This window comes from Rhamphochromis longiceps, linkage group LG12 (genome assembly GCF_057381845.1).
Source record: "Rhamphochromis longiceps isolate RC_006_pf linkage group LG12, R_longiceps_female_GT1.1, whole genome shotgun sequence".
Taxonomy (NCBI): domain Eukaryota; kingdom Metazoa; phylum Chordata; class Actinopteri; order Cichliformes; family Cichlidae; genus Rhamphochromis; species Rhamphochromis longiceps.
This window is the reverse complement of record NC_140568.1, coordinates 4,239,400-4,265,959: the sequence shown is the minus strand read 5'-3', so window position 1 is coordinate 4,265,959 and position 26,560 is coordinate 4,239,400. Positions and strand designations below refer to the sequence as shown.

At 40.6% G+C, this 26,560-nt stretch overlaps 2 protein-coding genes across 4 annotated transcripts in view; both read left to right on the top strand.

The window, feature by feature from the left end:
• Positions 1–985: 985 nt before the first annotated feature.
• rnf10 (ring finger protein 10) lies at positions 986–7,088 on the top strand. The gene is made up of 17 exons (XM_085424408.1): positions 986–1,552; positions 2,195–2,379; positions 2,493–2,698; positions 2,781–2,871; positions 2,976–3,160; positions 3,413–3,549; positions 3,660–3,814; positions 4,047–4,172; positions 4,296–4,536; positions 4,645–4,778; positions 4,880–4,997; positions 5,079–5,180; positions 5,264–5,401; positions 5,542–5,627; positions 5,710–5,767; positions 6,331–6,495; positions 6,614–7,088. Exons 1-17 carry the CDS (start codon positions 1,390–1,392, stop codon positions 6,685–6,687), a joined length of 2,364 nt encoding a protein of 787 aa, XP_085280534.1. The 5' UTR covers positions 986–1,389; the 3' UTR covers positions 6,688–7,088.
• Positions 7,089–8,570: 1,482 nt separating this feature from the next.
• LOC146656613 (uncharacterized) overlaps positions 8,571–26,560 on the top strand; it is a 34,077-nt gene continuing 16,087 nt past the window's right edge. Inside the window, exons 1-6 of one of the 3 annotated variants that reach the window (XM_085424406.1) lie at positions 8,572–8,780; positions 10,570–10,663; positions 16,053–17,384; positions 17,479–17,563; positions 18,472–21,483; positions 22,733–22,858. In XM_085424406.1, coding sequence (XP_085280532.1) covers positions 16,054–17,384; positions 17,479–17,563; positions 18,472–21,483; positions 22,733–22,858 — 4,554 coding nt within the window. In that variant the 5' untranslated portion in view covers positions 8,572–8,780; positions 10,570–10,663; position 16,053. Of the gene's footprint in view, positions 8,781–8,800; positions 10,294–10,569; positions 10,664–16,052; positions 17,385–17,478; positions 17,564–18,471; positions 21,484–22,732; positions 22,859–26,560 lie in introns of those variants that run through there. The other 2 variants (XM_085424407.1, XM_085424405.1) reach the window with 2 other exon arrangements.

Below are 26,560 nucleotides of genomic sequence, written 5' to 3'. Positions count from 1 at the left end.
TATGGTGGCCCCTAGAGACAAAGCACGTACAAACTCCAAAGCAAGTACAAACTCCAAAACACATTTCTAGCGTTAACTGAATTTCCAAAACAGAGCTACCTAGATCACTTAAATTACACAATTGAAAGCATATGTGTATTGTTTGTGTATTTATACACAAGCACTCATATATATATTCAAATAATAAAAAAAAAAAAGTTCATTTATCTGTTACTACCACACACCGAATCCAGTCGCTGGTACTTCCTGGCTTGTGTAGCCACTAGGTAACAAAAGCTCAACACTGCGCCTAGCATCCTGGAGCACTTCTGTTGTGTTTTGTACGTGCTTCGGGGTTTGTACGTGTTTTGGAGTTTGTACGTGCTTCGGAGTTTTTACGTGCTTTGTCTCTAGGGGCCACTGTAAATATAATTTTATTTATTCACTCCACATAAAATGTAATAAATAAATAAATCATATAATACAAAACCAAACTATTCACATTTTAAACTTTTAACTATTTAAAATTTCAGCTTTTTCCTTTTAAACAAATTTAAAGTGAAACAACACAAAACACTGCAAACCACAACACAATTAAATATAAATTAAAATATGAAAACAAAAAGAAGATGCACATTCTCTGTCATATGGGCCTACATGAATAAACTATCTGAATCCTTTATCATCTGCAAATGAAAATAGTTGTGGATGATTATTATACCTTTCTAATGTGACGTTGTTGTCCCTGGCTCTCTTTTTCTCTGGCTCTGTTCCTGTGCTACTGCGAGTGCAACTACCGCCTCTCCCCACTCTTCCCAGCGCAAAGCACAAGCCTCGCGTGCGGAGTGAAGCGGAAAAAAGGGCAAGAGAGAGGGTGAGAGAAAGAAAAAAATAACCCATGGCTCCCAATAAGGAGTCGGGTCTTGTCGTTCACTTCAAAGAGGCGGCTCTAAGAGCCGTTTCGTTCGCGACCGACACATCACTACTAAACAAATCGGCAGGCAGTACAAGAAACATCCGGGTCTCTCAGGTTCCTGTCTGGCGACCCGTCGCCATTAGTGCAAGCTCGTTTTGAAGGATATATTTTTTTTGGCTAAAATCTCGGAATTTTTAGGTTTTCCAGCTTTTGGAAAACATTTATCGCCTTGTTAAGGGCATATTGTTTCCCTTAGCGAGAAAAAATCCTAAATTCGGGGGGTCTTGGCCCCGCGTGACGATTTTTCGTCCTCACTTCCAACTGCTCCGATAACTTGAGACGCCGAAACCGTGTCTCTTATTTTTTCTCGGGTTTGTTTTATGGTCAAGATGTCGCCGTGATGGGGTCTCCGCGTTTGACAGAAATGAATCGGGGCCTTCGTCGCCTGACCCGCACTCACTGCAGCCCGCTTTCCTTCTCCGTTTTTCCGTTTTATGCTAGAGAGCTCGGCGGCTCTCTGCCCGGAGCTCGGCCTCAACACCGTTCACTGCACGGAGACAAACATGGAGAAAAACCCCAACAGCAGCAGCAGCACCAAGGTTCCGCCCCGTTCCAGCTCCACAGGCCCGGCACCGAGCGAATCTAAACCCAAAACAGGTGAACACATATCAGGAAACGGCATAAATATCACATGAGGTTGCCAAACACATTGTGTGCTCTTGTAGCTAAACACCCATTGCCCTGTGGCCTGTTGGGGCCTAGCCGTACTGCAGAGGTTGTTTACCTTGTATGGCTAAGGACCTGACGTAGCTGTCAAAACATTTGACCCACCAGCTGTCACAAAAGTACCCGATATTTCCATCCAGCATTGTTTTACTTATTTTTTTTATGACATGATGACACATTTCCGCTACCAATCAAAAGCTACTAATGTACGTAAATAAATATTTAGTTGTATAGTTTTCACAAAACTATTGTGTTTTCAGATGCATGAAAACTGGTATTTTGTTTGCTAAATCCTGAAAAAAATGCACTGAAAATCCAAAACACACGAATTAAGATGTGCCCTAAACAAACACCATTGAACTCTGTAAGAAACTGTATTTGCACTTTCTTTATATGGGGTGGAAATGTGCAAAAGGCTTAGTTTTTACCTACAGACTCAATTACAGGAGACTTAATCTACTGTTTTTAGACATCGGGTCTTTCACATTACAAATCAGCTTGAATTGTGATGTTTATAAATGTTTCCCCCCTAAGGCTTTTTAAAAAAAAAAAAAATTTTTATTTGGATTTCAGAAGGTAAAAATAATGGAGGCTCCAAGCGTTACAGCCGCAAGCGTGAGCCCTCCTTTCCTAAAGCCGACAGTTTCCCCGGCCCTCGCCGCACCAATTCACAGAAAAGCAAGAATTTTGACAAGAGACCCCCTCAGAGAGGTGGAGGACGACAGTATGGAGTTACAGGTGGAGGACGACGTGAGGAGGTGCGTGTTTCCAAAGGCTGATGTTGTACTGACCTCATTTAGTGGTGAGAAAACTTCAGCAGTTCCTTGTTGACATTCATTTGGTCAATTGCGATCAATCCTCGTGTCACCAGGTAGCAGAGACGCGCCGGGCCGAGTTCAGCCCGGCTCAGTTGGCAGGACCGAAAAAAATAAGCCTGAACCACCTGCTGAACTTCACTTTTGAACCCCGTGGAGGTAACGGTGGCGTCGGAGACGGAGGCCACTCCTGTTGGGGCCGTCGAAACAAATGGGGCCACAAGCACAAGCCCTTCAACAAGGAGCTTTTTCTGCAGGCCAAGTAAGCGGCCTCCCAAACGAAAATGATTCTGAATGCAGAGACTCGATGTTTGGGATTCATCTCACCTTTGTGTGTGTTGCAGTTGTCAGTTTGTGGTGACTGATGACCAGGATTACAAGGCTCACTTCACTGATCCAGACACTCTGGTCAACTGGGACTGTGTGCAACAAGTGGTGAGTTATCCTCCGCGTTTTGACGGGGAAGTGTTTACTTAACTACCAATATTTAATCAAATGAAAGCACGTGTCTTGACAAGCCATTTCTGCTCATTCTGCAGCGCATCTATAGCCACGAGGTGCCATCGTGCCCCATCTGCCTGTACCCTCCTGTGGCAGCCCGCATCACCCGGTGTGGACACATCTTCTGCTGGCCGTGCATGCTGCACTACCTGTCTCTTAGTGACAAGAGCTGGTCCAAGTGCCCCATCTGCTATGAGGCAGTGCACACAGCTGACCTGAAGAGGTAAAACAGAAGGAAGCAAAACATTGCTATCTGTCTAAAGGAGAAGAGGAGTTACTCCCCCCCCCCCCCATGGCTCATTTAGACATCATAATTCTTAGTATATACAAATGAGTTCTTTGCTGCTTGCTTACCTGTGAGCCCTGTGCCCTCACAAGTTCTCCTGCTACATGGAGATATTAAAACAGGTTCATTTAGTTTGCGCAGGGTTTTTCGGTTTGTTTGGTTTTTAACCACTTGCTTGTGTTGTTGCAGTGTGGTTGCTATGGAGACCAGACAGTATGTGGCTGGTGACAAGATCACCATGCGCTTGATGCGAAGAGAGAAGGGGGCTCTGGTGGCCCTGCCTAGCTCTCAGTGGGTGAAGGTGGAGGAGCCTGTTCGTTTTGGAGGCAAGTCTGTGCCAGTTTTATGGACAAGATCATTTTTCACTTTTAAATTCATATAAGACTTCATATAAGTTTAAAGGTATTTTTAAACTCTGTTCACATTTATTTCATAGATGCATGTTTGAGTCCATATTCCAAGCTGCTGCTGACCTCCCCGGCACAGGTCCTGAACCTGGTGGCAGAGGAGAAGGGAATTCTTCAGGCTCAGCTTAGCCAGGAAGAGGACGCTCAAGGGTGCTTCATCCAGAGCGCCCTTTGTCTTTTACAGGTAAAGCTACGTGCACATCTTTGGCAACTAAGACATAACAACATAGACATAAATAATGCAATAGACAAAATAAAGTGAAATAAGCGCATTTAATTTGTATGAATAAAAGTTTTTTTGCTATGCCGCTAAATCCATTTTCTCTTGGGTATTTTGTTTGTTTGTTTGTTTTGTCTAAGGAAGCCAAATAAGCAGTTAACTGATGATGTCTTTATCTGTATGTGTTTGTGATTAGGAGCAAGAGGAGAAGCTTCTGGAGCAGCAGAAGGAGAATGCAGACAGCCTCGACTTGTCCTCTCTGACTATGAAAGAACCTTCTTCTCCTGTGGAAGAAGGGGTGACTAACATCAGCAGTGCCAAGGTGAGTCTAAACCTTCTTTACCCTTTTTCACATTGTTGTATCTCTGGTGATGGGATCAAATGTATCCTATTTGCGTGGTCCTGGTTATGGTTTTTTATCGCCTCTGTCTTGTTTCATCTTTAGCCCGTGCTGCAGTACGCCTCAGCATTTGATGACGAGGTGGCAGAGTTTCCGGAAGATGCTGATGTAGAGCTGCCAGGCTTTCCCGAAGCGATTCTAGAGAGTGTGCTGGAGGAGCCTCCTGCAGCTACAGGGGATTCCACCTCAGAGCTCCAGCTTGAAGAGGAGAGCCCGGCCATCCAGGCAGAGTCAGGCCGGCCCTCAGCCAGTGTGGTGCCTGGACCTTATTACTATTTCTACCAAGGTTGGTGATCCTCTGCTCCACCCATCTACCCAGGATAAAATTCCTGCCGTAATATGTAAAATTTCCTCATCCCTATTTTTTTCCTGCTTTCCATTTTTCTCCGTCAAGCTGACGACTGCCAGCAGATGTTCCTGCATCCCGTGAACGTGCGCTGCCTGCTACGTGAATACGGCAGCTTGGAGGCCAGTCCTGAATCCATCACCGCCACAGTGGTGGAGATAGTGGGGCAGACAGTCACAGAGGTCAGCAAACAAAGAAACAAAAGACTGACGTTCTGTTGTTTAATGTAGTTTTCATTTAAGTCAACACATTTAGTTTATTTATCCCCCTTTCCTTCTTGCAGGAGATCCGCCGCCGGCATCGCTATCTGGCTCATCTGCCACTCACGTGCGAGTTCAGCATCTGTGAGCTAGCACTGCAACCACCAGTCCTGTCCCAGGAAACTCTGGACATGTTTGCAGGTTAGAACACTTAAAACTTGTTTTAAGGGTTTTACTGTAAAGGTTTCTCAGATGAAATAAATCGTCCTTTAAACCTTTTAGATGACTTGGAGAAAAGAAAACGCCTGAGGCAGAAGAAGGCGAGAGATGAGAAACGCAGAGAGAAGCGAATTGAGATTGAGGAGAACAAGAAGCAGGGTAAATGTAAGTATACCTGAAAATTACACCTTTTATATACCTCATATTTTGAAATTGAGGTCCATAGTACTTGCATTTTCATTCCCCAGATCCTGAGGTGCATATTGGACTGGAGAACCTTCAGCATTTCCCAGCATTCGGCTCTCCACCTCACAACAGCAGCCCCCCGATCCAGCCTGACTTCACCTTTGCGCCTCCTTCGCCCCTCAGCAGCAGCCCTTCCTCTGGTAAGATCACCCCTTCCATCTGCCATTTTTTGATAAGAGTTTCCTCCTGTCAGCTGCCTGTGTGGCTTTTGGTGATAAACGCCATGACACACATACATTTTTTTTCTTTTTTTTTTTTTTTTAAACGTCTGTCAATTCAGATGGAATGAAATTCCCAAGTCTGAATACGCCGTCACCTGTCGTGGGTAGTGTGGAGGATGAGTCCCACTGCATGTCCTTTGCACAGGTGTGTGTGGGAACAGTATTCTTTGTGACTTAAGTGGTTGGCATAGCTCAGCAGTGCTTTAATAAGACTGTTTCCTGTGTAGATGCTAAGAGATGGGAAAGCAAGAGCTGATGCTGGGCCCAGGATCACTCCAAAGAAAGGTAATGCAGGAGTGTAGATGTTATGGTGCCTTGTTTGTTACAGTTAAGCTGTAAATGTGAATAATGTGAAATCTCACAGTTAAAATGCCAACTCCTGTTAAAATGAAATTGATTAGAGGTGCCTGGTTGGCTCGTGATAGTAGCTACAGCAGTAAGCTTGTATTTATGGGGTGCAGTTTTAGTCTGCTTTATAAACTGATAATACTTGAGCAAAGAGCCAGATAATGTACCCATGTTGTCATCAAAGGGTTTGTCTGCCTACATCCGCTTACAAGGTGGAATAATAGAGTCACACAGTTTTTGCTACTTTTATTTAAACCCAACTTGTCATAGGAGTAAAATCTGATATATTGAACCTTGGCTCAGAATAAAACCCCAGCCTCATCATTTCTGTTTGTGCTTCCTGTCTATGTGGTTATATCAGTTGTTACAAATTGCACGTACCGAGTGGGTGAAAATAAGCAAAGCTTTTTGTGTTATTGTGCATTTCTGGTAAAACCAGTTTTTGGAACTGCAACACCCAGAGGTTTCCTGAACTCAATGTTGTGCCTTGTACCATGCAGATAAGCTGCTCGCTCCCCCAGCAGCAGACAGCGATGGCGAGAGTGACGGCTCAGACCGTGTCCCAGTGCCCAACTTTCAGAACTCCTTCAGTCAGGCTTTAGGGAAGGCACTTATGCAGTTGGACAGTGGTCCAGTTTCTTCTCAACAACCTGTGGTTGAACCAGGTCAGGAACCTCTGATCCCTCACATCTACTTAGCCGAAGCCTGATATTTCTGACTAGACTCATTGTTTGTTCAGAGACGATCACACGCTCACTCCCGTCTGGGATTTTTCTCTTTCAGATGAAAAAGGAGGAAAAAAGAAGAAGAAAAAGCAGAAGCTTCTATTCAGCACATCCATGGTTCACACAAAGTAGACAACACTGAAGTTCATTTAATCATATTGTTTCTCCCCCACTGCTTGTGTTTTCAGTTTCACGCAGATCTTTCTGGAACTATAAGCTATGGAAAAGGATTTGAGTTCATGCTGCTTCAAACATTGTTCCACTGGCTTCATCACCTGTTCGAGCTGTTTGTCTTTCCATCGGTTTAACTTGCATTTCTGTTGTACAACAAGGCCAAAGCTTTGCACCATCATGCTCGTGTCACAATGAAAGCCTTATGAGTCAATTTAAGTTAACATTCTAAGTATTACACATGCTTCAGGCTTATGTAAGTTCCATGTACTTGAGTGCATCATGGGGTCTATTGTAGGAAACTGCCCCATAGTGTTGCGTCTTTGTCCTTGTTCATGGCATTAACATGTGTTTTTGGTGATCCAATCACAAGTTGGCTGCCTGAGTATGTGTGTTCACACATGCGGTGCTAAGAGTGCAACGTGTACCCAAGATGTATGCATGTGCAAGCCATTAGACCCATTACTAATATAGACAGGGTAATTTGAGGGTGCTTCATACTAGAATAGCAGTCAGCCAGCTGCAGGTACGTTACACCTTTAAAACTTTCCAGGATACTCAGCACCTACACATTATCAGTCTGGAACTTAAATACAGAAGGCAGCAAGTGAGTAAATCTTTCAGTGTTTATCACAGGTCAGTCTTGGGCTAGCTCTTCATACGTATAGATTTGTTGGATTGCCAGAGTCAAAGCTCTAGTATTTGGTAATGCCAACATTATGCCTACACATTAAGTTCTAATGTCAGGAAGTGAAAACACAGTATTGTGTAAAAGATATTAGTTCTGTAGGTTCAACAGGACTCTTGATATATTCTGCCTGGATAAACATGAATAGCACTTTTCTTGTCATTCAGTTTCTTCTTAATTTCATCTTCTGTTGTAGGATGTTTACTCACTTTTAACATTATTTCCCCAACTTTTATTTCAGTGTTGGAAATGTGTGAAGTTAGAGAATTACTGGCTTAATGAGTGCTGGTGAAATGAGAACAAGTGGATTTGATTTTTTTTTCTTTTTTTTTCTTTTTTCTTTTTTTTTTCCCGAGGGTTCTTTAATTCACCTTTAATTTTGTCCAAGTTTATAGACTGGTAAGCATAACTAGTCTGTTGCAAATAATAATAAAAAGATGCACAATCAAAGAACTGGTTGTTTGCTACACTTCTTTACCCCCCCTGTCTGGCAAAGTGAAACTCTGAAGGTGACTATCAAATTAGGTCAGTTCACACGATCTTATTAACGCAGCACCTTTTTTCTCCACAAGAGGGCAGTCTTAGTCCACCTGATCTGTGTAATAAAATTTAAGTTTTTGTATACTGACTGCAGTCAAAGCTTGGTTAAGAATAGTCTGAGATCAAATAAATGCATAATGCATCTGAAGTTCATGAATTATGCAGATTTCTTTATTCAAATAGGTGTCGCCATTCAAACAGAAAATAACCAGTCAGCTTTTTAAAACAAACAAACTGATGGTTTGTGCTTTTAAACATGGGAACGGGTAATTAATGCCATAAAGTTGGGATGGAATAATATTTTCCCGAGCACATCCTATACTCAGGTTCGTATCCAGTTAAGTTATCCACATTCATCCCGGAAGTTTAAGTAATGCATGTGTGTGTGTGTGTGTGTATGTATGTATGTATGCGTTACACCTGATGAGTTGTGCTATATAGCAAAAATGATTCCTTAGTGTTTGTATACTGTATGCACAAACTGTCATTGTCTCTTACTGGAACGACACAAGTTTATGTAGCAAAATCCTATTTTATGTTTTAGTTGCACTTTATTTTGAAAGCAATAGCCGGAAGTGCTATGTGGAGCTGGATTGTGCGGAAAGTACTCAGGCGGCTAGTTGCCTGTGTAGTCTATCCCTGTCAACAATACTGCAACCTGAGACGGGATAGCCAGCCAGCCAGTTGGCTAGCTAAGTAAACCAGCTAAGTTAGCTGCTCTGCTAACCAACTGTCACGACTCGTAATTTTTCCCTTAAGTTGGCGGGATACACTGTGTTAGAAGTTGTTTCGACAAGCGTGGAGGGAAAGCTGACTTTATGGTTTGGTAAGTTGTCTGCAGTTGGGATCAAACAGGCAGCGAAAGACAGGTTCAGACAGTGTTTCCATTTTGTGAGTCCAGCTTCTTGAGTTGTTAGCTTACGGTTGCTAGCCAGCGAGCTGCTTAAGCGTTTGTCTTCCCTCTTGTTTGAAGTCTGTGGGAATTCCCAAACAGCTGAATGCAACACGCTCGTTCAATACGTCTGCACACTTCTGTTTTTTTTCCGTTCTCCTTCTGTACGTTAAATGTGCCTCCCTGCTGTTGGGAGCAAGCCAACTCTTATCTGTCGGTAAACTGGACCGGGCACTGTCGAGGTAATTTAGGTGAGCAGACACGACATGAGGAAGCATTAACACTTGTTGCTGAGATGGAAAACTACAAAACTTAGAAAGCTCATTTATTAGCATTGTTGTTTAGATTTAGTTGTATCATTGTGTGTGTGTGTAAGTGGTTGGGATGCTTGGTTTTCTGTAGCATCCAGTAGGTCCACATTAAATCTGGGTTATGGTTTACTGTGATATAAAACTGTGGTTACCTGCTTCACTGTTGTAAGTTACTTTTAAATGTCAAGATCACCTAAAAACCTGAGCCTACTACATTATGTCCATAATAATACAGCAAAATATTACAGCCAGGCTAAACTCAGTCTAAAGTTTTCTTAGAGAACAGTATCGCATATTTCACTGTTAAAGTCCAGTGAAAGCCTGTGGATTGTGATGTATATTTTATGTGACTTTACCATAGGTGAGAACTAAATTGCGGTAATGCTCATCTTCTTTTAGTTGTTCTGTTGTCTGCATAAGGAAATTTCCTCTGCATAACTGGCTTAGCCGGGTTATTGACTCATTGTCTTTAAAAAGTTAAAGACAGTAAGTGAGTCAGGGCTAAAACAAAACAAAATGCCTCCATGCCCTGTGCCCTACTGTCCTGCACGTATACTCTGAAATATGTCTCTAACATTCGCAGGATCTCTTCAAAGTTGACTATTTAACATCTTCGGCTTGAAGAAATGCTCTTTTCAATTGTTATGTGAGGCTTGCAGTAATGAGTCGGCGTAGGATACTCGGTGGTGTGTCTAAGCCTATATAAGGCAGACGGCTCCTTAATCTCCGCTGTGCTGCTCGTCCCACCATCACAGTGGATGTTTGGCATTCCATCTCAGCGAAGGTGTTTCCTGCCACTATCTAAAGTTCACGTTTTCAGCATTTTCAACAGTCTCTGTTAGTCAAGCGCAAGCCTTCGTGGCTCTGCTTCCTTGTCTGTCCAGTTTTTATGTTTGTATATATTTTTTTCTTTTTCTTTTATGAATCATGGACTTGCCCACTGAGTATTTGGAGCTTATCAGCTAAGAAGCACAACGACAGGGGCGATCATGTAAAGACGTGACTGGCACAGAAAAGGACACCAAACAGCAATGTTTATACTTCCAACATTTGCTGATTGAAGTCATTTAGATGCAGTAGTGTGAGGACTGCATTGGCGATGGCGTGCTTGTACTGATCGAGGACATAATGCAAATGTAAGAACAGGAAATAACAAGCATATACGAGAGCAGAGTCGATGACCTTTGTTGTGCACTAAATATATATGGGTGTGCCTGTGTTTACTGAAGTCTGTGTCAGTGAAAACATATCATCTATTTGCTGCTTTTTGAAGGCGTGAGAACACCACAGCAACGCATTTGGACCGCCCTGTTGTATCCCTGCTGTGATTTCTCTACCGTAGCCTTCAGCACGACAGTCTTAACTAGTGAACAGCCTGTCTGCTTTGATGACGCAAAGTGTGTATCTCTTAGGCTCCTTCGACTCCTTCCTCCCGTGTGATATGACATCACGACTCGGTTACAAGAGAAGCTCGAGCTCTACAGCAGACGGTTGACATCTGGTCAGGTAGGATATTATATTCAGGATTTTGATCAAGCGTGCCATTATTTATATAAAAAGAAAATTCAGTTTCTGCATAGCAGAGTAACTCAGCACAACACGTGGAAAGCATTATCAGATGTGGAGAAGGAGTTTCTTAAAGGGCCTTTGTGCTCTTTTCTATCTTCATTATTGCTTTATAACAACAGATAAAGCTGTTTACCAGCATATTGTGTCAGAGATTAGTAAGTCGATCTTTAGTCATCTCATATTTATCACTAAACCTCCTTTTGACTGAATAAGCATTTCAAAATAGACATGCAGAAGTTCATTAGGGGTGGAGCTGAATGTTTGATGGATGGTGGTCTGGTGTGAGTTTGCACTGGAATCTCCCATTTACTGCCTAAGAATGATGTGCGTGTGTTAAAACCTGAAGCAAAAAACAATGACATTGTACAGTTGTCCGGTTCCTCCTTGTGTCAGTTGCCACATGAAAAGTATGCAGTCCTGATCACCACTACACCAGTATCTCAACTTAGTCACACACATTTTACAAGCTAGTTTGATTGCACTGATAACGACAGCCAAGGAGATTGATTGATTGGTAATTTATTTCAACATGTGAACAATATACAAGTACATTTAGAAAAGAAATGAGAGAAAAAAATATATACTATACAAATTACATACAAAAAAACATTCTGATTAATTTACATGTTGAAAGGGAGTGGGAAGAAGTATACACTTATTTAATCCCACCCCTGTCCCATAAATTATCAGTGAATATTTAGTCAGCTTCCTTACTGATATAATTTGTAATAAAAATAGTGAACAGATTTCTGATATACTATATACTATAATATCACATCATGAATTTTTTGTTTGTTTGTTTTTAAATAGAGACATTCACTTAATTTAAATATTTTCCTTTTCTTTATAGATCGAGAAGATCATATTTTTATAACTCTTTTTGAACAGTTTTATGTTTGGACATTGCTTTAATTCCATATTCAGTTTGTTCCATAGTTTCACTCCTTGAACAGAAACACAAAAGCCTTTTCTTGTAGTACGTACCTTCATTGTTTTGAAGTTACAAAAACCCCTTAAATTATAACTTCCTTCTTTCAAAAAAAACATACTCTGAATATTACCTGGCAGTTCTTTATTTTTTGCTTTGAATAGAATTTGTGCTGTTTGGAATTTCACTATATCGTCAATTTTCAATATTTCAGACTGCAAAAATAGTGAGTTTGTATGTTCCCTATAACCTGCATTGTGGATGATTCGAATTGCTTTCTTTTGAAGAGTAAAAAGTGAATGTAATGTGGTTTTATAGTTATTGCCCCAGACCTCTGCACAATAGCTTAAGTATGGTGAAACCAGTGAACAGTAGAGAATATGAAGTGATGTTCTGTCGAATACCTGTTTTGCCTTGTTTAGTACTGCAATGCTTCGTGATACTTTGGAATGAATATATCTTACGTGAGCTCTCCAGTTAAGTTTTTCATCTATTATTACCCCCAGAAATTTATTTTCACTGACTCTTTCAATATCAACACCATTTATTTGAATCTTTGCATTTGTATTTAAACTACTATTTCCAAATAACATAAGTTTAGATTTATTCAAATTTAATGATAATTTGTTTTTATCAAGCCAGAACTTCACTTTACTTATTTCATTAGTCATATCCTCCAATAAATTCTGCAGATCATCACCAGAGCAAAAAATGTTTGTATCGTCAGCAAAGAGAACCATTTTTAATACTTTGGACACTTTACAGATGTCGTTAATGTACAAGTTGAAGAATTTTGGACCCAAAACTGACCCTTGGGGTACACCACAAGCAATGTCCATACATAAGGAGCAACCACCATTTATTTTCACAAACTGCTTTCTGTCACTTAAATAACTCCGGACCCAATCTAAAACTACCCCTCTGACACCATAACGTTCCAGTTTTCTTATTAATATATCATGATCTATAGTGTCAAATGCCTTTGTCAAGTCTATGAATAACCCAGCCACATATTGCTTTTTGTCTATGGAATTTGTGATGTATTCTATTGAATCTAATAGTGCCGATGATGTTGATCTGCTTGATCTGAATCCGTACTGACTCTCAGTGAGTAGTTTATGTTTATCTATAAATTTTTCCAGTCTGTTTTTAAACAGTTTTTCAAGAACTTTTGAGAATTGAGGTAGTAAAGAGACAGGCCTGTAGTTTGTGAAATGGTGTTTGTTTCCAGATTTGTATAGAGGTATAACTTTTGCTATTTTCATTCTGTCTGGAAATCGACCAGTTTGAAATGATAAATTACAGATGTATGTAAATGGTTTTATAATAGCCTCAATGACTCTTTTAACCACTATCATATCAATATCATTACAATCCAAAGATTTGTGATTTTTACATTTTTTGACAATTTCAAGAACTTCATTTTCATCAACGGCTGTGAGAAACATAGAATATGGATTTCTGTCAATCAGTGTATCGGGTTTTTCCTGTGCTTTCCCAGGATGAGTGATTGTTCTTGCTAAATTTGGTCCAGCAGTTACAAAGAATTCATTGAGACTATTTGCCACAACATCCATATTGTATTCTTCATGGTCATTACAAATGAAATACTTGGGATAGTTCTTTTGTCCAGTCCCACATTTTATAACACTGTTCAGGATTTCCCATAATCTTTTATTATTATTTCTATTTATATCTAATTGCTTCTTATAGTATTCCTTTTTACTAAATCTAAGTATATTAGTTAACCTATTTTTATATCTTTTGTATCTGATTTCAGCATCTTTAGTTCTCGTTCTTAAGAACTCTCTGTATAGAGCATTTTTCTTTATACATGCATTTTGCAGACCTTTTGTTATCCATGGACAGTCCATATATTTCTGTTTCCTACTATATTGCTTTATTGGACAGTTGGTATTGTACAGTAATGTAAATATTCTAAGGAATTTATTATAAGCACTATTAACGTCCTGTTCCTGATATACTTCACCCCAGTTTTCCTTCAATAAATCTTTTTTAAATGCATTCATTCTTTCTTCTGTTCTTACTCGTCTGTACTCTTTTTTACTGTCCATTTTATTGATCTTGTAATTCCTATCATAGATTGTAAAAATTGGAAGATGGTCACTTATGTCGTTAATCAGGAGTCCACTTACAGTCTTATTTTCAATGTCATTTGCAAAATTGTTGTCTATGAGAGTTGCACAATGTGATGTAATCCTGGTAGGTCTAGTAATTTTAGGGAATAGATTCATACAGTGCATTGTGTTTATAAATTCCTCAGTGGTTTTATGTTTATTTGGGTTTAGCAAATCAATATTGAAGTCTCCACAAATGAAAACTTTTTTGCGAGCTATTTCAATAAATGTTTCTTCTATCCAGTCTTTAAATGTCTCAATACTACTACCTGGAGCTCTGTATATACAGCTAATGATTACATTTTTACTTTTTTCTTTACAAATTTCAACTGTAATACATTCTAGTACATTATCAATCACCATCGTCATCTTTTCCACCACATTAAATTTCAAGGATTTGTCCACATACAAGGCCACTCCTCCTCCTCCTTTGTTTCGCCTAGTTATAAATGTGAATTCATAACCCTCCAGTTCAAAGTCTGTTCCTTTTTCCATATTGATCCAAGTTTCTGATAAGGCAATGACACTAAATGGATGTGAAAACTGGTTAAGATATTCTTTGATATGACTAAAATTAGCATAGAGACTTCTACAGTTAAAGTGGATAATTGATAATTTATTCTCAGTTTTAATCCTCTGATTGTAGTCTTTATTTGTATAGTAGCAGCAATTGTTATTGTTAGATGAGAAAAAGTTGTCTGGATCTATTTCATATTCCAAGTCGTGTGTATTGTGATCCATATAGTTAAATGTTTTCAGTTCCAATTGATCATATTCTGCAACTGTCTGACTGATGCAGCTGATTCTTCCAGATGTATCTGAGTTCTTCCTTCCAGTGTGTGTCATAAGTGAGTGTGTGGTTGTCTGAGATAACGTTAATGTCAGTTGTTAGAGTCGACCAACAGGTCAAACAAAGGCAACAATTGTGCAGGTTACAGGTTTTAAGTACAAGTAACATTAAAACATTTAAATCAAAACATTAAGTAGATAAACTAATGTTTAATGTGTCTTAAAATACAATAAAATACATTTAAATAGCCATTGGAAATATGTTGTAACTTTTCTCTGACACGGCTGCTGCTTTTTTCACATCAGGCATTTTCATATGTCACTGCAGAAAAAGCACAGGCACAGTGATACTGCTTTTGGGCTCATGGAAGCGTGAATGTTCAATGCATCATAATCAAAGTTGATGTTATTAGTCCCACCTGTGCTGCTGTGTGCTAAGCCATTATTAAATGACCTGTGTCGTGTAAATGTACAAGACAAACACTCACCTTTTATTGGTGTCCGCTCTTTTTTAGCACTAAATATGTCCTGCTTTAACCTAACAATCAATAACCTTTGGCAAAATAATATACATTACTGTGCAAAAGTCTTGAGCCACTCATCAGTTCTTTAGATTTTGCTTGCAATGAGTTAGACTTTATTTTTTTATTTTTTTTAAAGCGGTAGTTTTTGTTGAAGGTATTTCAAAGTTCTTCTTTGGACTTTGGCTGCTTTTTCACTAATTTTCAGTCTAGTGCTTTGTATTTTCCAAAGAATGATTTCCTCAATTTTTTTTTTTTTTTTTTGCATCAGCACTGACCTATGAATCATTTAAGAGTAACAAAAGCTGCCTGTAACTCATATGAACCAGTTTTGTGTCTTCACATGTCAGACAACTTGACAACAAACCTGATTTTCAGCATGATAGTGATCCCAAACACACCGCTTCTGCGCTTACACCTTACATGGATAGTGTTCTACTTTGGGTTTTTCTATCAGTCATGCATTGGCCTCCCCAGAGCCCAGACTTCAACATTATTGAAGCAGTGTCAAATCCTCTCGATAGAGAACAGAACAAAATGCAGCCAAAATCCAAAGACGAGCTTTGAATGTCCTTCAAGAAACCTGGAGAACTGTTTCTGAAGATTTATAAGAAATTACAAGAAAGCTTGAGAGACTTCTGCCTGTGTTTTTTTTTTTTTTTTGTTGTTGTTGTTGTTTTTTTTACATTTCAATAAATGACTTCAATTGTTTTCATAGAAAATTTTAAATAAAGATGGCTCAAGACTTTTGAACAATAAACTTGTGATGGAATATCAGGCACTCCCAAGTTTATAGTAACGGCTAGATTAGGGGATTGTTTAAATCCTTACATTTTTAGATTTTGTGCAGGTACTTTTTTGTTGAGGATCTCAGTAAGTAATATTATTTTTTATTTTCTCTCTGATGGGGTATTTTATCTTTATGCTTAACAAAAGGTGTTGTTCAACAGGATGGCTGCTCAGGTGGAGGTTCAGACTACGGAGGTAGGAAGGACAGTGGCAGGAGGACGACATCACCTGACTCCCCTGACAGACTCCAGCAATAAGAGCCTCATTGACATCCCGTCTGCCAATCAGCCGCAGCTCATCGCAGCTGAACCAAACAAGCCTGCCCCAAGCGCCAAGCCGCGACTTACTCCCAAACCTTTTTCTGTGGAGAAAAATCCTACAATTAAGCCCATACTTGCCCCAAAGCCTCAAACTAAACCCAGACCTGAGTCCACTCGCCTTGCTGGATACAAACCAGAGCTTCCAAGCAATCCAAAACCACAGCAGCCGGTTTCCAGCAGCAAACCCAGACCACTTTTAACCAACCCCAACCGTCCTGCCTCTACCTCCTTTCGATCACCCACTAAGTTGAACACTGGACAGACAACAAAGCTAGTAGCCCAGCCATTTAAACCAGCACCTCCACATGACACTGGAGGCCCTAGCAGACCCACCCCTCCTCCTGTGCCAGCACAGAGGCAGAAACCCTCAACATCAAGCTTGGCCTACTCAAAGAGCTTTAAAAAACTACCAGCAGCAGAGTGGTCTGGAACCACTAAAAAAGAAGACGAAAAAGGCCACAATGCACAAGGTAAAGTTGGAACCTCCCTTACTAGAGCAAAGTCCATGGGCTTTCTTCTTGATGCAGGGGAAGAAAATGAAGGAAAAGAAAAGGCTCAGCCTGAAACATCTGTGCCTCTGCGACCACATCCTAGAGGCTCCAAGCCCAGACCTGTATCAGCCATTTTCCCCGGCAGTACAACGAAGACGGAGACCCCGGTTCCTGCTCCTCGCTCGGCTGGGAGACGACCCCTTTCAGCTGATCTCACTTCCAAATTTGGGTCTATTGGTCTTTCACTGCACCGGAAATTTCCTGAAGGAAATACAGTAGACAACACTCCAGAGGGAAAAGCACTACCACAAAGCAAAGAGGAAGATAAAACCTTTACGAGTACCACACCACAAAGTACTGATGTCTGTAATCCTATCCTCTCAGACCAAAGCAACAAAAACAAAGAAGAAATGGCTGCAAAAGAGACCGATGAAGACAAGCGCAGGGTTAGCGTCAAGTCGCGAATAAGTCTTTTGCTCGATTTGCCGTCTTCTCCTGGGGTAGCTGCCACCGGCCATGGTTCAGATCTTCGTTCTCCATTGCAGCCAACCCCTGAAGGTGAACCAGCAGTTGGTGTTAAACAGCTCATCAAGCAGCTGACAGAGGATACAACACCGACTCAGAGCCCTGTCCTTAAACCAGCACTGAAGCCCCGTCCCTTGCCCCTTGACCTAACCAAAAGGTAAGAGCTGCTCATACTGTCCATGTGCTTTGCTTTTTGTTCTGTGTTCCACTGTCATGCATGGCTTTTGTCTTGTGTGATGTATGTTCAATAGGTTTTCAGCCGAGAGGTCACCTGACCCTGTTTCCCTCACTGAGGCAGAGGACCGTCATTACATCAGCAAAGATCCTCAGAAGAGGGTAAGAGAGGGCGTGAGCTTTGTAGGAACTGGTTTCTGTTGGGCTCGGTCTGTGTTTAACAGGCAAATGAGGGTAACAATGAGAAACTGTGTCACCGTGTGGTGCTTGGAAAGTTTTTCATATGGTGTTGCTCAGCAGAGTTTGATTTTAGTGTGTTTGTTACCATTTCCTGTTTGATTGAAACCCATGCAATATAACATAAAGACGGAAAATACAAAAGAAGCACAGGAGAATGAGCAGTGTGCAAATAGAGGTGAAGCCTCTGACGCAGTTTAAACTAGAAGTGAAGTAGGGAGACACAAATTCAACTCACGCTTTAGAGCTATAGGTACTCTATAACTGTATACACGACTGGGAAATTCATCTTTATTTACCTGTTGAAAAGCACTTGCATTTCCAGTGGACCAAAGCGCCTCTGCATTCATGAGGAAATTTCTTTCAAAGAAATAGGACATTACAGTAAAATGAATTGCTGCCATAGACATGCAAAGCTGTGAAACCTAATACTGCTGATACATTAAACATCCCCAGTGACTGCCAGTTATGAAACACACAAAGAAGAGATCAAATAGGAAAGGTCAATGCTGAGAGACTTTGATTACCACCTCTGCACCACACCCAATGAGCCCTACGTAGAAGAGGATGCTGTTTGTGCCCTGCCAATTGTTCTCTTGAACTCCTCTGTGTGCTGTACTGTTGAATGTTCCATTGCCAAGTCCCATTTATTCTGGCTTATGGTTTTATAGCAGTAAATGGTACCTAAATTCATAACTTTTTAAAAAAGCTTTTAGTTCCTTCAGAAGATTCCAGCTGAAAGAAATTCTGTAATAGCTTATCAGTTCCATAACTAGGCAGTAAGTTGTGAGCATGAACTTAAGAATTCTCAGTATATCTCTTCATTTTCCCAGGCTGAAGAATCAGCTATCACTCCCAGTGACCAGAAGACATTTTTGGATTTAAAAGATTCCCAAGAGCAGCTCAAAAAGGTCTCCACGCCTGAAGGGCCTGAAGCAGGACAGACGTTTGTTGCTGTTTCCAAGGAAATTGGTGCAGGCAGTGGAGTCCAAACAGTGCGAGCATCCTTGTTTGATAATGTCGTGGAGAGGCACAGCGTGGTGTTGATGGATGATGGCTCATCTGTTGACACGGCCAAGGATTTGCTCAGCAGCACGTCTCCATTCGATAGAACAGTTACTGAATATAACGGGGCTTCAGTCACCGCTAACTACAGCCAGCCTTTATCGCCATCATGTTTTCAACCCGTATTACATGCCTTTGACACAGTGCAGGCTGTCGAAAAGAGTCGGGCAGTGAGTGTGAGCGTCCCATCAGCTCAGTGGGAGGATAAAGCCATGACCCTCCGTTCCAGACGCTCAGAAGGGAGCAGGCCTCTTCCAGAATGGACCAGTCCTGCACAAGAACAGCCACCTTTGGCACCTTTGATGCCTCAAACACAGCCACGATATCTGAGGATAGGAGCCTTACAGAAGTGGACCACTACAGGTCTCGACCAAGACGTAGATATGGAGACAGGGATGCTAAAGGAATCACAAAGGGAAGGACAAGTGGCTTTAGATAAAGACAAGGAGAGACAAAGAGTGGCAGAACAGGAAGAAGTGTCTGCAGCACCTAAACGCTTGAAGATGCTGCAGGCAGACGAAATGGCAAAACCCAAGGCAACCTACTTTGCTTTAACCGGACAAATACAGGAGCCAGTTTCTCTTGGGGGTGCAGGGACAAACACTGGGGACATGACTAGCCCCTTTGATGACTTCTTAGGGATTTCTCTCCTTAGTGGCCCTCAAGGGAAGAGTCTTCCAGTAAGGGGGAGCCCGTCTTTAAACGATGATCCTTTTGGAAAAACAACTCCATCGCAAGAGCAAGTTAAAGATTTGATGATAAGAAGCCACAAGTCACCCAGGGAGAGCAGTTTAGCCTCAGATGGACAGAGTAAAGAGGAAAGGCTAGAAGCTGAAAAGAAAAGGGAGCAAAGGAAGGAGAAAGAAAGGCACAGGACTAAGATAAAAGAAATTGAAGGTGAAAAACAGACACAGCTGGAAATGGAGAAACAAGCACATTTAGAATTTACACGAATGAAAGAGTGGGAGATGCAAAGAGAATTTGAAAGGCAAAGACGTAAGTCATTTGAAAAGGAGAAACAAGAATTTGAGGAGAAACAACGTGTCCTGGAAAGGCAGAAACAGATTGCGCTTGAGAAAGCACAAGAATTAGAGGAGAAACAGAGACTTGAAAGAGAGAAGCAAAGGAAACTTGAGAAAGAAAAAAGGCAAGAACTAGAGAGACAAAAGGAGAGACAGCGTGAAAAGGAACAGCAAAAACAAAAGGAGGAAGAGCGGCTAAAACAGTTAGAGCGACTGCAGCTCGTAGAGCTTCAAAGACAGAAGCAGAAAGAAAAGGAAATGCAGCAGCTAAAAGAAAAAAAGGAAAAAGAAGAGGCAGACAAGATGAGACAGATCGCATTAGAGCAAGAAATGTTAAGAATAAAAGAGCTTGAAAAAGAGCGGGAAAGAGAAAAGGAGATGGAGAAGGAGCGTCAGAAAGAGATACAGAGGGAGCTGGAGAAACGGCGACAACAAGATTTAGAAAGGGAGATACAGAGACAGCTAGACAATGAGCAACAGGAACTGGAGAAGGAAAGGAAGAGGAAGGAGGATGTAGAGAGACTCAAAGAGCTGGAAAGATTACAGCTCCTGGAGTTTGAAAAGCAAAAACAGGCAGAGAGGGAGAGACAACAACTTCAGGAGCTCGAAAAACTGAGGCAACTAGACATTGAGCGACAGAAATTAGAAAACCAGAAGCTGAGACAACAGGAACTGGAGAAGGAAAGGAAGGAGGATGTAGAGAGACTTAAAGAGCTGGAAAGATTACAGCTCCTGGAATTTGAAAAACAAAAACAGGCAGAGAGGGAGAGACAACAACTTCAGGAGCTTGAAAAACTGAGGCAACTAGACATTGAGCGACAGAAATTAGAAAACCAGAAGCTGAGACAACAGGAACTGGAGAAGGAAAGGAAGAGGAAGGAGGATGTAGAGAGACTTAAAGAGCTTGAGAGATTACAGCTCCTGGAATTTGAAAAGCAAAAGCAGGCAGCGAGGGAAAGACAACAAATTGCGGAGTTTGAGAAACACAGACTGAGGGAAAAGATGGAAAGGGAGGAAGCAGAACGGATGCGAGTCATAGCCAAGCAACAAGAAGCAGAGAGACAGCGACTAAAAGAGAAGCAGAAAAAAGAGGAGCAAGAGAGGCTAAACTTGGAGCCATCACGTCTGAAACCCAAAATTCTTGATCTGGACTCTGTGCTCAGAAATGAACCAGTGTCTAAGTCTACTTCTCAGCGCAGCGATGCTGCAACCCGCTGGAAGGAGCCTTACAAGCCTAACATTCTTGACATAGACTCCTTTACATCTCAAGCTCAGCTCTCCTCTAATAATGACTTGTTTCCTTCATTGGGAATGCAGGGACTAAATGCTGACTTTGGGGGTAAATTACAGCCTACATCTGAAAGTGACGTTAGCTGGAAGATACCATCACAGACTTCAGTAGGTTTCTCAAACCCAGTATGGACGACGCCTCCTCAGGACCCCTGGGAGCTGCGGTCAGTTGAGATGTCTGTGGACCAGCCTAAGGCTGAATCTAGAAAACACGCCAACAAACACAGTCCAGAACAGCTCCTTCTCGATCATGGGGAACGCATCCCAACTCAACAAAGGCCTTGGTCTGCTTTCCTGGATGAGCCACCCCCTTTGGGCCCTTTTCCTGGTTCAGAGGTTAAAAGTGTGAACTCCCCAGGTGGACTCCCCACCATCACTCCTGCAGAGCAGATCTGGTTGCCCAGAGAGCTACAGCCACAGAAGATCAGGGGAGAAGCACAGGGCCAGAGGAGATCACAGGGGTCCAAGGTGAGTGACATAAATCAATTGATCAGTTCCAGAGGTGCCAATGAACTACCCGCCCCCCTTTCTACCACACTTTATTTTGTGATTATTGTAGAAATCAGGTTGTCATTTTCTTAGTTTGTCAGTGCAGATGGAGTCAGATTATCACACAGAGACATGCAGTCTTGTGAAAATACAGGTCATTTTGTGATATCTTACAGAACAATCTGTTCTTGTAGACGTACAAACCATCTAAAACATAAATATAGCTTCTCATGATGTAGGTGGTATCATATATTCTTCACCCTGTCATTTTAAAAGCTCACCAAGTTCCGAAAGCAAAAGCATACGCAAAATTCTTTTTAATATTGTTTTATTTTTAGCGTGCATTAATTTGTGTGCCATCATTCCCTGATTAAATTGGTTGGAGAAAAGAGGCTCCAGCTGAGTTGCCATATTGTAGTCGAGCTAAGTGACGTAGTGGCTAAATTAGTCTAATTCTTGCTTCTTAATAACTACAACAGGCTGTGTCACCATCAAGAAAAATGCAAATGAAATTCAAGTGAAAAAAGGAATATTGATTCAGCACTGCTGCTTCTCTTTCATGATTCCTTAGTATTATCCTCATGTCTGCAAGATATCTAAGGAGTACTTAGATTTGATATAAAGTATTTACAACTATAATGTAGTAAGATGCCTCTTGCATCCAGTTAGATTGCAGTGTATCTGTGTCTGTTCAGACTCGTATAATACATGTAGTGAAGACTTTGAAGTAATTAAAGTTAAACGCATTAGGTGTTTGTGACAAAAGGTATTTGTGACTGTGGGGGCAACATTTAACCTTTCACCACTGAATTATTATCACTTGCATTTCTTGAGTCCCATATTTTAGGTGCTCCTGAGATACTGTGTTCACAAGAATGGGTTAAAGCAAAAAAGCTGATTCCTCAGGCCATGTCTAGATCATAATGATGTAGACATGGCCATGCATGCTAATTATTACATTATAAACCATAACATGTTTTGGTTTTAGAAACAAAAATCAATTTGTTGTTAGTTCCAGTTAGCCACACTCCTTACAAAAACGTGGCCAAATTACAGTCACACTTCACAAGAAAGTAACAAACTGACACCTAAGCAGTGTTTAAACGTGAGTGGACTGAAGTTCACTTTATTCTGTCCAGCTTCCAGCATGACAATGAGCAGCTTTTTACTGTTATGAGGTGATGCAGTTGGATCGCGGTGTTCACTTTGGGTCCTCTATGCTGCTCAGGAGTTGAACAGATTGCGGTCTCGGAGTGTGTCACGACGATCGGTTCCTGCAGGTAGTGCCGTGGATGGAAGCCCTTCCAGGATGAGGAGTCGCAGCGCCCACAGAGAGCAGGACCTGCAGAGCAGGGTGAGTCAGGCTGCTGCTCATTTTCTGCACCATTTTATTACAAATGACTGTTTTCACTCAGCTCTGTGGAAACAGAGAGCGTAGTATGCGGTGCCTCATGCACTGAAGACTGTATTGGAATGCAGCTTGCTCACTTGACATGAAAATGCTGCTGGCCTCACATAGTAAAGAGCTAGTGACTAATGTTGAAAGCATGGACGTCCTAGACTCACCTCTGCCCATCCCACATTACATTCTAGGGAAGTGGTGCTCAAACACTTTCTCAGGCCTGTACGTCAGGTTTGGATCAGGCAAATGATTAAGTAAAGATTTTCACTGCTGATTTATCAGAAACCTGACAGCAGGGCTCAGAGAAACCTGTGAAGTGAAATGGCATGTAATGATTATGTGTTCTGCAGGTATTTGTGTAACCTTGCTACTTGATTTTGATTGGTTAGAAGTTATATTTGGTTATAAACTTGTAGTTCACCTCTGTTTTTATACCACTGTGAATGGAATAGCTTTTGCTGGGAGTGATAATGCTGTCTGTATATGTAGTTGATATTTCTTGGAAGACTTGATGGGATTTGTTCAAAAACAAAAGATTTTTTTTAGTTTCAGGGATGCACTTATTGGGATTTTTGGTGATCAAAGGTTTCTTTGACCTCATAAAACACCTTTTTGGCCATAACTCTAGAAATTTTGCCTAATTTGTATGCTAAATTTAACAAAAATGTCTAGTAAGACAAAATGTTTTGATTTCAAAAGATTGGCGGTGAAATGTGGACAGACATCAATGTAAGCTGCTGCTTGACTGGTTGGTGGAAGCAACTTCAAGGTGGTTATTTCGGTTTTATATTTTTAAACATGTAAACAAATGTGTCTGCATGTTATCAACTCTACAAATTACATGCACACTCATATTATTATTACATTTAAGGGTGGACAGTGTTTATTAACGATACAGGGTTGGGTTCAGGTTGCGCTTTGTCACTGACACTGTAATTGTAGGCTCAGGTTGAAGTACAGTCTGTTGTGCCTTAACATTACACAGGGAGATCAGATTAAGTCACCACAAAGGTCAAGGTCATTACCACCATCTAGTGGTTGTGTTTTAGTTTGCAAGAGTCAAGTGTTCTGGGTATCTGAATTACTCCTTGTTGCCATTTCCAGTGCTTGTTTGAAAAAAAAAGCTTTTCAAATGACCCTATGTAAATAAAAAAGTGCACAGATTTACATTTTAGCTCAGACAACTTTACACATAGTAGAAGAACCGCTGAATTAGATTAGATTTTTAAATTGTTAAAAATAGTTCTAAAAAATCGTACAGTCTGAATGCATTTGTCTCTGTCAGTAGGCCACAGACACTACACAAACCTGCTGCTTGTGTTAATACAGATTTCTAACTAATAATGAGAATATTTGCCGTCGCTGCTCATTTTGTCAGTGAATTGGTGTAAAAATAAAGCTTTCCAAAAGTAATAAAACGGAATATTACACTGGAATAAGGCTCCAGCTAACAATGTATTCATCATTATTGGCTCTAAAACTCACTGTCATCCAGTTTAATTTCACTTTAGACAAAACGGCATCAAATCAAAAGCTCTGTTATTTTCTTCTTACTCAAAAGTAAGAAATGATAATGATAAAATTACACAATTGCTCAGTTCTGGATCATTTTTTCTGTTTGTTAATAAATTCAATATTTCTACTCAGTAGTGATATTTTATTCAAGGTAGCAAGAATTCAACATGTCAACATTCAGCATCAGAATATGAGCAGAGCATCATTAACACAAATACTAAGGCTTATATGCAGGAGCATGACTTTAAAAAAAAAAAAAGTATTTAGTAATGATAAAAAAAACCCATAGGCAGATTCTTAAATCTAGTTAAGATGTTTAGCATATGTAAAATATCACAGATAGTGTTTAAAGCCAAATATGTGGGCGTTGCTGGACATCTGAAATGACTACTTTCCTCAAATTGTATTCACCATAGACTCAGAGACATGAAGTAATAGTAGGGTGGTGACATCACTGGTTTAAGTGTGAGGGTCTGAGGCTGGTGAGTGCAGCAGAGCGGAGATGGGCACCGGGCAGAGAGCTGTGTTGTACATGTGGTCATGTTGTCTCACTCCTTACTGCCTCTGGGTAAGTGACAGCACCACTCATGTTGAATGTGTCTCCATCAGCCGTGCGCGTCTTCTCGTATAGGGCTGTAGGAACTCTTGGTTCATATCATATACAGTAGACTGTATGTACATTAGCCGCATCCTATTTCACCTTCTTCCTGTTGTTGCTGGTTGGGTTCCTGGCTGAGTAAAGACCGATGAGGTCAGAAGAGGGGAAGAGATGAGTCACTTCCTAGCAGATCGTTTTCAGTACTACGATGAGGAATATTTGGTCAAAAAGACATCAATAATATGTTGATTGTTAGATGTTTCATGTTTTATTGTATCACTTCCTTGTCTTTAAATCTTTCTTTTAAAACTAATAGTCTGAATAATATCAATCAAGGAAGCTTCAAATATTAAAACTGTGTGCTTTTCATTATAAATTTGCTGGTATCACCAAAATACTTAATGTAATACTTTATCTTGGAGAAATAGATAAAAACTATAAATATTATAATTTTACTTAAATATTAAGAGAATATTGACTATTAATATTTAAACAACTTAACTATTAGCATTGTGGAAAATAACAAAGTGCAAATACTTTGTTACAGTACTTAAGTAGAATTTTTTAGGACTCTATGTGTACTTGAAAAAAGTTGTCTGTTATTTTTCTGACAACGTTTTGCTTTTTAATCCGTAACTTTTGACTTTCTACTCCTTACACTTTCAAAACAGGCTCATTACTTTAGGGGAAAGTCACTGCATGTCCTCACGACATTAAAGTGATTTGAACATAAATAGAGGGAAAAATAATACATAGAAGCCTTGTAAACAATACAAGCGAGCTACTTTTTACACCGAATATATTTCAGAGCTTGTACTTTTTCACTCTTACTTAAGTAAAGTTGAATTGGTGCTTTCACCAGAGTATTTTTAACACTATTAGTAGAAGTAGCTGTACTTCTACTTAAGCCACACTTGATTAGCCACTTGTTATCAAGCAGCTAATCAAGGGTTAGCAGCTTGATTAGCCACTTGTTATCATTAGGTAGCAGGTAGTGGCTACAGCTAATGATAAAATGAAAATGGTACTCAGTATTGAGTATTTTCCTTAGGTGTACATGTAATTTTGAAGATATGGTAATTAAGGTGTGAGGACTAAATATTAATAAAGTATTAAAGGAGATAGAAGGTTAAAGGGTTTTTTTGTTGAAATACTCGTGTGTGGCAGTAAATTGGAAGGGAAAGGTATGTGAGAGTTTCTATGCTATTGAAATCTTTAGCAGAGCACTTCAAAGAATTGTTAATCAGATTACCTGTAGGGGGCACATGTGGACAGAGATCCAGATTTTAGGAACCCCTCTGCCTCAGTTTGCTCCCAGGTTAAGTCTCTGAAGTGTGTCAGAGTGGCCCACTATGTCTTTATTTAAGGTACAAGTTCACTGGCAGAAGGTGGCTGAAGTGAGCAGCATGTGTCAGGAAGTGTTATTCTTTCCTTGTCTGTTGTGGTGTTTGCATGACTCCGACTCTGGGTGAGATTTAAACAAACACTGAGTTGCCTGTTGTGATTGGTGGTTTTGGCCACGTTGCGCAGACAAACTGGTT